Source organism: Echinops telfairi, unplaced genomic scaffold, assembly GCF_000313985.2.
Source record: "Echinops telfairi isolate 266 unplaced genomic scaffold, ASM31398v2 ScPeMD7_655;HRSCAF=1070, whole genome shotgun sequence".
NCBI lineage: Eukaryota > Metazoa > Chordata > Mammalia > Afrosoricida > Tenrecidae > Echinops > Echinops telfairi.
This window is the reverse complement of record NW_022104553.1, coordinates 3,951,804-3,962,009: the sequence shown is the minus strand read 5'-3', so window position 1 is coordinate 3,962,009 and position 10,206 is coordinate 3,951,804. Positions and strand designations below refer to the sequence as shown.

At 44.5% G+C, this 10,206-nt stretch overlaps 1 protein-coding gene across 1 annotated transcript in view; it reads left to right on the top strand.

The window, feature by feature from the left end:
* Positions 1-339: 339 nt before the first annotated feature.
* Positions 340-10,206, top strand: part of BPHL (biphenyl hydrolase like) — a 64,019-nt gene continuing 54,152 nt past the window's right edge. Inside the window, exons 1-3 of the mRNA XM_004711761.2 lie at positions 340-446; positions 4,444-4,547; positions 8,035-8,201. Coding sequence (XP_004711818.1) covers positions 340-446; positions 4,444-4,547; positions 8,035-8,201 — 378 coding nt within the window. The remainder of the gene's footprint in view (positions 447-4,443; positions 4,548-8,034; positions 8,202-10,206) is intronic.

The following is a 10,206-nucleotide window of genomic DNA, read 5'->3' as shown; positions in this document are numbered from 1 at the left end:
AGAGGATGATGAGGGCAACAAATGTATAGGTGTGCTTTACACGATGTATGTATGGATGGATGGATTGCGATTAATTGTATGAGCCCCAATAAAATGATTTTTAAACCCCAAAAAACAAATACACTTCCACCTCCTTTAGCCGACAGGGAAAGCGTTCTCGGGCCCAGCCTTCAGAACTAGGGAACAAGGGAGTGCCCTTTCCCCGTCCCTCCACCCGCCCTTGATCCCCGCGGCAGCCGCGGTGGATTCTGGGAGCCCGAAGGCACCTGCCCTTGGGTGGTGACCTTGGCCGGCGGGACGAGGCTGAGCGCGCGTGCGCACTTCGCGCCCGCCGCGAACATGGCTGCGCTGCCGGCTGGGCGGGCGCTGCTGCGGCTGCGGCTCCTCTCGGCGGCGCTGAAAACCCGGGTTCCTGCACCCCGAGCCGCGCCTGCGGCTGCTTATGGGTAATGGCTGCTGCCTCCCTGCTTCGCGAACTCCTCGGTGAACTTTGAGGCGGGTGAGCAGGGTCCCACGCACAGGCTCGGGGCGACGAGAGCGACTGACTAGGGTTGTCCTTATGACCCAAACCGGTGCCAAGGAGCTGGGCGACCCGGACGTAGTGTAGATGTCTGCTTTGGAACCTTAAGAAGTGTCTGTGGGTCGTTGGCTCCAACTCTTCCTTGTGCCACGCAACAACTCATGGCATTGAACCCCAGATCGCTTATCATTGCTCCACGTAGTCTCACCACACCTTTCTGCCCTCCCCTCCCTGGAAGGCCACTGCTGTGAGTCCGTGCCCCATCTTTCTTCCTAGTGCCCACTGATGGTTCAACCTCCCAGCTTTTCAGTTAGCAGTGGGGTGCTCTCACTACACACCATCAATCAGGAATCCTTGTATTTTTGTCAAAATTACCCTGAATATCTCAGGACCCCTGGTGCTGTAGTAGTTAACATTGGGCGCTGATCCTCAGGCTCAGCACCAGTCTCGGGAATTCACGGGGTCTGCTCTCCCCGCGCCTCCAGGGTCACTAGGAGTCAGCATTCACTCAATGGCTGTGAGCTATCTTAGTGTTTATTTTTTAATTTAATAGTTTATAATACTGACAAAGAGCTCAAACTTTAATGTGCAGAATCACCTTGAACCTGTGTGTTCAGGCTCCAGGACTTAAATCCCAGAGGTTCTGATACTGGAAATACCAATCCTGGCTTTTTTTATTTTATGACTCCTTCTCCCCCTCTTTCAGGTTAAAAACTAAGTTGGATTCACCCTCTTAAAAACAGGCCAGCGCCATGGTGGCGGTAGTGGGTTTACACATTGGACTGTAAATTGCAAAGTTGGTGGTTCAAACCCACCAGGCACTCCCTGGGAGAAAGAGGAGGCATACTACTCCCATGAAGATTTATAGCCTTGGAAACCCTCAGGGGGCAGGTTCTACCCTGTCCAGTAGGGTACTAGGAGTCAGAATTGACTTTATGGTAGTAAGTTGGTGCCCTCTACAAAAGGACCCACAAAAAAACAACCATACCATATCAGCCTCCTGGGGAGGGAGCTGCTGGAGTTAGGCAATATGAGCAATCATTCAGTCATTTCTTAGTCACATCATGTAACCCCAGTAAAAAAACGTTGAGCACTGACGCTTGGGTGAGCTTCCCTGTACAGCAGCACATCCTATGTAGGAAGGCAATACAGAAGTTCCATGCTTGAGGCCCTCCCTTTGTATCCTTTATGCTATCAAAATGTGAAAGAAGCACTTTCCTAGGAGTTTTCGTGAATTTCCCAATCTGAGGGAGTCGTGAAGGGTGGTGCCCAGTTAAGTCAGAAGTGTCGATGTTCTGAGCTTGTGTCTAATGTCCTAAGGGGACTATGAGAGCCCTCCAATTGTAGTTTACTGGGCAGAAGGGCCCGAACCCCATAGTCCCTGAACTGGCAGCCCATGCCTGAGGGGAGGGCAGCTCGGCAAGGAGTGTGCCCTCCAGAGCCCTGGTCAGCGGTCAAGACCCTTGTGGAGGCACACACCGCAGAGTATCCACTAGATTAAGGACATATAGCAAGATGTGCAGGCAGCGGGGAGTGGTGGCACCGGCTCCTCCCCTGATATAAGGTGACTATAAAATTCATGGAATTGAAGGACATATCATTTTCCTAGGAACTTTCTGAAGCCAATGTCAACTCTTAGCAGCATTATAGAACACACTAGAACATTAGCATTTCTAAGATTCCTCTTTATGGGAGCAGACAGCTTCAGCTTCCTTTGGTCCAGCCGAGGTGGGTTCGAGTTTGCCGTTAATCTTACAGTACGCAACCCAACAGTCATCCACAATTCCACCAGGACTCCTTATGTAAGTACCAATCACTTCTATTTTTATCTAGTCAACGCACAGTATTAATAACTGTGTGGCTCCAGCCATGTGCTTCAGGCTCCTCCTTCCTCATTCATCACTGATTCATCTCTCAAGGTTTTACAGACCAAGTGCTCTATGCTTGTCTTCTTGCCAGCTAGAATGAGCAAAACAGATGCACTAATAAACAAGTATTTCCTGAAGGATATCTGTCTTAGCAGGCTGTATTTATTCATTCTCACCTTGATCTTGAAGTGTTCTCAACAACAAACTCAGAAGAATAGAAGGTTACGAGTGAGAAAGTTGGCAAGGCCATGGAGCTACCACTGATCAATGGCTTATACCTCCTCAGTATTCCTGTAGACAACCAGCTAATAGTTACGTCAGGCTTTACCACCACCCAGCACTGTCGTTGCCGCTGTTTAAGACTTAATACGTATGTATGGAACACATTTGTTTCATGTTTGAAATTGGCTAATGAAATTGAAACCAAAAGAGGACACGGGACCTCAGTGTTTCAAATGTGTTGTTTCAATGATCATATTTAACAAAGGGCAGAGGTGGGGGTAGGGTACATGTAGAAGAAAAAACAAGTGATTGATTCAAACTCATCAGTAACCAACTTGAAGCAGAAGAGCACTTGTTATGGTACCTGCCCTGGCCTGCCACAATGTCCCCTGTACATGTCACACAGCCATGGGTGACTGTTGGAGCCTGACATGAGGTATTTAAAAAAAAATCATTTTATTAGGGGCTCATACAACTCTTAGCATAATCCATATGTACATCAATTGTGTAAAGCACATTTATGCATTCGTTGCCCTCATCATTCTCAAAACATTTGCTCTCCACTTAAGACCCTGGCATCAGCTCCTCATTTTTTCTCCCTCCCTCATGAACCCTTGATAATTTATAAATTATTATTTTGTCATATCTTTTACTGTCCAACGTCTCCCTTCACCCACTTTTCTGTTGTCCATCCCCCAGGGAGGAGGTCACATGTAGATCCTTGTCATCCGTTCCCCCTTTCCAACCCACTCTCCCTCTACCCTCCCGGTATTGCCACTCATACCACTGATCCTGAAGGGATCATCTGCCCTGGATTCCCTGTGTTTCCAGTTCCTATCTGTACCAATGTACATCCTCTGGTCCAGCCAGATTTGTAAGGTAGAATTGGGATCATGATAGTGTGAGGGGAGGAAGCATTTAGGAACTAGAGGAAAGTTGTATGTCTCATCGTTGCTGCACTGCACTCTGACTGGCTCGTCTCCTCCCCACCACCCTCCCGTAAGGGGATGGCATGAGGTATTGTATGTACTTTCTGACACACACAGTCCTGGAGTTTTAGGAAAAACAACTAAGGAAAGGTCAGTCAGTGTGGCTTATACAACTGATAGGAGACTGCCTGGGCTGTGTCCTGTGCTAAGTGTGGCCTGGTCAGCTGCTGGTTCATAGGAGATTCTGGCCAAGCAGGATCGGTGGCAGGGGGAGGGTCCTTCAGGTGGGGGCTTAGGGGCATAGATATTTAATCGGTAGAAATAAAAGTTCAAGAGCCAGTAAGGCCAGACCAGTATATGTTGTCAGTCCTGAGTAGAGCCTGCCTGCAGCTCTTCAGAAAGCAAACCTTCCTGAAAAAAGTGTTGGGGTCATGGCCTTCTTGTTGATTGGTAGGATCAGCTTTGTCCTTGGGATCACTGTAAAAATGGCTGGTAGCTCCTTTCGACCTGTACATGTCAGAATGATGGCTTCAGGGTCTGCTTCTGACCCATGCTGTCTGGGATTCTCATTTGTCGGACACTGCCAACCTTCAGCTCAGCGACACATATCCGTGGGTCTGTGTGGGGTGGGGTCAGTAGGCATGTTGGTGCTTATATAAGTAAGTGCTGGGCTGGGGGGCTACAGAGCAGTCAAGCATGAAGACACAGTCCAGATGGGGTTTTCCATCCAGGAAAAAAAACAACCCATATCACTTTGTAGTTTGTAGAGCTGAGGTTCAGAGTCAATCTGACCCAAGAGGCTTCAGAAGGGTGCTCAGGCGGCCTCACGTAGATAATGCCAGCTTCATGATACTACTTTGTACTGCTAAGTAATTTGAATTGGGGGTGGGGTTTTTTCTTCCAGCACCTCAGTGGTGTCTGCAAAAGTGGATGTGAATGGTGTTCGCCTGCACTATCAGCGGACTGGAGAAGGAGACCACGCAGTCCTGCTGCTTCCTGGGATGTTAGGTCAGTACACCATCTGATAGAATGCACACAGTGCCAGGTGCCAAAGGCTGGTAGTTGATCCTAGTGGACATGCTTTAAGTAACTTGTAGATCCAGTGACAGCGCTGGCTTGGGTCTCCATGTGGCTCCTCCAGCTCCAAGGCTCTGGTTCCATGAGCGTAGCTACATGTGTCTTGTCATCAGGGATGTCGAAGCAGAACATATCTGGGTCCCACCTCCAGCTAGCTATTTATATCCGGAGTGCCTCCAAATTAGGTCATCAAGCAGCGACCTGATTGACAGGCTACCCTCCACTCCTTCACCCTTAATAGTCTCAAATTGGCACCAAATTATGTAACTACCACAACATGCTACAATCAGACTTAAGTGATGTAGCAAAATAGGCAACTGCCCATTGAATGTATTCTCCCCCTCATAATACCTAATTTTTCTCATGCAATGCCTACTGTTGGGACTGACAGGGTCCAGGGGTGAGAGGTGTGGGAAAGGGTATGGATAAGGTGACCAGACGTCCCGCTTTTGGCGGGACAGTCCCGATTTTTAACAATTTTCCCCACGTCCCGCGGTGTTTTGAAAAAGTCCCGATTTTTGGAAAGAATGCACGACAAGCTAGGGTATACGGTTTTCAGCTGCCATGTGGCTATTTTGCCAGGATATGAGTTTTATCAATGGTGTCCCGCTTAATTATGGAGAGTATTCTGTTATTCCCACTAAAAGGTAGAAAACATTAGAATATATTAAAGTTTTCCTACTTTAAAAGCTGATGCTGGGTCAGGATAATGTTAAAGATACAGTGACCTTTTCCCTCTTGAGCCCTGATATCATTTTTCCCTATAACACATAATTGTGGTTCTATTTTTTTAAAATCAATTTATTGGGGCTCATACAATTCATCACAATACATGGATCAATTGAGTTTATGGTGGTTTTATAGATCCCTGCTGGTTCTGTGAGTTAGGCTTTGGGCTGCAAATCTCAAGGTCAGTGGGTCAAAGCCACCAGCTCTTTAATGGGAGAAAGATGAAATTCTGCTTGAAAATTTAGTCTCAGAACCTCCATAGGGTTGCTGTCAGTCAAAATTGACTTGATGCCTGTGTGTGTGTGTGTATGGTTTTTTGTTCAGTTTAATTGAGCCCAATGTCTACATATTTCCTTACAATTTACTTCTATCTCCTACAAATAAAGTGCTAAACATTTCTAATGAATTGATGACTTAGCTGAGCTATCCTGGCTCAGTCTTTGCCTAGGTAGTTGAGATCGTTAGTTTATTTTGCCAACCTGGCCGATAAACACAGGTGGGGTTAATTGAAGGGCTGAGGGATCAATGGCTCGTGAGCCTCACCTTTCGAGTTCTCAGGTCTCTTGCTTTATGATGGTCGGACCAGGGTGCAGCTGCCTTAGCCAGTTCCCTGTTTTAGCTGGCAAGGCTCACTTCCTGCAAGACATTCCTGAGGAGAAGCCCCATGGACCAGCCCTGGGTGCTGGATCAGCCGTGTGGAGACCCCTGCCAGCGCTGAGATGCTTCCACATTCACTGACTCAGCTTTCCTCCTGCAGTCGGCATCATTGCGTCTGCTTTGTGAGATGGAGGACTTTGTGGATTAGTGTTGGACATAGGGATTAATGTTGGACTTGTGGGCTTGGGCAGCACTGGGTTGGGATGTTTTGATGCGCACTTAAGCATTATATAAAACTCTCTCTTATACATGAGTTTCTGTGGATTTGTTTCTTTGAAGTACCCAGACTAACACAGTAGTATTTAGTATCTTTTAAAAAGTTTTAATTTCTTAAGGTGTTACAACATCCTGGAGCAGAACATTCACTCCAGTGGCTGAGGTAGAGCTAAAGTGATCTGTTAAAAAAAACCCCAAAAACCTAAAAATCTTACCAGCTTAAATTACCGTTGTTTTAGTCTTCGAATCACATTCCTTATCATCAAGTGAATGCTGACTCAGCAACCATATAAGACAGGTAGAACTGTCCCTGTGGGTTTCCAAGACTAACTCTTTACAGAAGTGGAGCCTCGCCTTTCCTGTGGAGCTGGTGGATATGAACAGCTGATTTTGTGGTTACCATCCCAACTCATAACCACTACACCACCAAGCTTCCTCATAAACCAAATGTCAAAAAAGCATATGTTTCTAGAATTAATTTTTATGTATGTAAAACATCAACATGATTCCAAATTCAAAAAACCTAACAGCTTCTTCCTCCAAGGCCTTGCCTGCAGCACCCAGGTACCAGCAGATACCAGTGCTGGTTCTGATTTCCCAGGTGGCAGCTGGGTATCTAGCAACATAGGATCCCTAAGCATGCCGTTAGCTTTTAGTATGCCTGGCACTGGGATTCATGCTACTCGAATGTAGACATGTGTGCTGGAGAGCATGGACATTGCTATTTCGGAAACTGGGTTTTCACTAGACAGTTCCTTTTCCCACCTCTCACTGCTGCTCCTGCTCCAGCGTATTCCAGACTCACTGGGCAGGATAAGAGCTGCTGTCACAGCCCCGGTGCCTCAGAGTCACAGGAGGAATGATGTGGGACAGAGCAGTCCTTGTAGGTTTGAAATATACTTGTGTGATTGGGCTTGGGTTTTCTGAATCAGTTATCTGATTGTGAGAAACATACTATCTGTCAGGAAGAATAATGAACCTTGATCATGTGAAATGATCCCGAACCATCTTGAAAGATAGTTCCTCATATAGCTAGTTGGTTAAGAAAGAATGTGGCCTGAAGAATGAGTCCTCAGATAGCAGGCATATTTGGCCCTAAATCCTTGTTCTCTGAGTTCTAGCTGTCCCACCCAGTGTGGTGGGTGTAAGTGCTGTTACACCCAACAGTACACAGTGGCCAGGGACACCTATCATAGGCAAACGATCATCGTGCTACTACAGGATTCTGTTTTGTACTGTTCTCATGAAATAGACTCATTTGAAGTTTTCCCTCCCCAAATAATGTTTTAGTGTTGTTTTTTGGGTTGCTAATTATAGCTAGAAAAGGAAGCCTACGACTTTTCATATGGACCTAATAAAAAATATCTGGAATTTGAAAATTCTACTTTGTACAACTTGATCAAATCTCATCTGTGCGTAAATATTAATTACTGAACGATCTCTTATTGGTAACATAGAGGTAACCTAGAAGTATATCATATCTGTAAGTCGATTCCTAGTCAGTTTTAAGTTCATTCGGAAAAACAAAACACCAGGAGGATCCTCCGCCCTTCTCAAAATGGCCACTGGGTGGAGACAGGAGCAAAGTCACATTCTGAACTTAAAACACTGGGCGGGCACACACGTGTGCAACAGAAGTTCACTGAGATTCTTCTCAGTTAATGTAATAAATTACTTTTAGGCTCTGGAGTCTGTAATAAATTATTTTACCTACCCTGAAAAAAAAAAGGAATTTGTTTTAAGAATGTTACTATTTATGTGCTTACTGTATTGCTCCTGAAACGACACAAGCATATTCATGGGCCTTTTTTTTTAGGAAGTGGGAGTACCGATTTTGAACCCCAGCTTAAAAACCTGAGCAAGAAGCACTTCATGGTGGTCGCCTGGGACCCTCGAGGATATGGATGGTCCAGACCTCCAAATAGAGATTTCCCAGTGGACTTTTTTGAAAGGGATGCCAAAGACGCTGTTGATCTGATGAAGGTAGGTCTCAGGAAGGAAGGCTGCCTGGGCCTATCTTAATTTTTTTCTTCATTTTTACTGTTTTCAGTTTCTACAAAGATAATACTTTGTATCTACAAAGATAAAAATGTTTATCTTTGTTCTACAAAGATAAAAAATGCAAATTAAGAAAAGTATTCAAATGCCCCATAGCCTTCCAGTTTTCATGACCAAGACTTTAAAGAATCTCAGCTTTACAGGCCAGTCTCCTGCTAACAAGATGCTTTTTTTCTTTTTTTTAAAAACAGTTTTCTTGACGTATAATTCACATGCCATACTATTCAGTTGTTTAAATGTATTTTAAAGTGTTGTTCCATTATTATCACAATTTTAAAACATTTTCATGGGTCTTTTATCCATTAGTATTAGCTACCATTTTGTCCCAACCTCCCTTGCTATAACCCTAAGAAACTATTAATCTAGTTACTTTCACTATAGATTTACCTATCCTGGATTTCACATAACAAAAATCATACAAAGCAACAATAAAATAAAACATAACCCAAATAAAATTCTCAGTTTAAAAGAAAACAGAACAAAAAAAAACTAGAATGAGTTAAAAATGGCCAAAACCCAAACCAAATTCTATCCTGATTTATAGCAACCCTACAGGACAGGGTAGACCTCCCCTTGTGGGTTTCCAAGACTGTAATTCTTTACAGGAGTAGAAAGCCTCATCTTTCCCCCTTGGAGCACCTGGTGGTTTTGAACTGCTGACCTTGTAGTTAGTAGCACAACACGTACCCCACTACAGCACGAGGGCCCCTCCTAAACTTAATAGTCATAATTTATTAAGGAATGAATAGAGTGTTTACATAATGAATGCTCCTAGCATGTGGACCACTAGGTAATCAAAGCAGGAGAGTGAAATTCTGCTCTGAGGAAAGAAACATCTAAAGGTAATGACTGTATCTGTTAGCTTTGCTATGGAACATTCTTATACTCTTGAGCTTTTGAGCTGTTTCCAGCTTCTTACTATTGTGAACAGTGCTGCCATGTTCTCGTCTGTCCATGTTCTATCTCTTACGTTAGGATATTTACGTAGGAGAGCTATTGCTATATCATATGGGATTGCTAGTGTTAGTCCTTTCAGGTAGTGCCGTAGTATCACTTTCTACAATCGCTGTACATGTGTCCAGGCCCACCAGCAAGTATGAGCGTTCCAGTTGCTCTGTGCATGCTGCATCATCTGTTCTTTGATTTTCTTTTCATTGAACTGTCATCGTCAGTTTTCCTTTGCATCTTCTGGCTGCCTAATGGTTATGACCATGTTCGTGTTTATTAGCCATTTGAATGTCCTTTTTAATGAGCTGATATTTTTTAAATTAATCCCTCCATCTGTTGAAGGTATATAAACACCATTTAAAAATTCTACTCTGGTAATTCCCAGGCCTCGTCTGAGTTATCTTTCAGGTCTGGATGTTGTTGAGTTGCTTGTGCTGGCTTTTCCTGATTGTGTGTGTGTGTGTGTGTGCGTGCGTTATTAATGGCGATGAACTGCTGTTTCTGCATCATTGTGGTGCAGCTGTTAGTCTTGGATGGGATGTTGGATCACGTGGCAGTAGTTGACTCTCTTGTGTAGTGCAGCAGAAGATCAATAGGTACCAGATAATAAAAAGTGAGAGATAGGAACAAAAGAAGAGTTAGAAGAAAGGGAAAAGGAGGAGTAAAACAAAAATGGGCCTTAAAAAGAGGCCCCCCAATTTATTGATAATGAAAATGAATTTGAAGAAGAGTAATTAAAAAAAAAATGTGTTTCCAGAAGAAAAGGATGGAAGGAAGAAAAAGATAGTGGGTGGGGAAAAGAAAAAGATAAACAAAAAATACAAGCGTGAGCACACATTTATATATCTGTTTTTAGGAAGAAAGATGAATCAAAGAGAAGAAAAAGAAAAGAGCTCCGACATCTCTGTTTGTTTGAGGACGTCCCTCAGCCCAGGAACCTTGCTGCTGTTGTGGTTTGAGAGAGCCAGGGCACGTTGGTGCG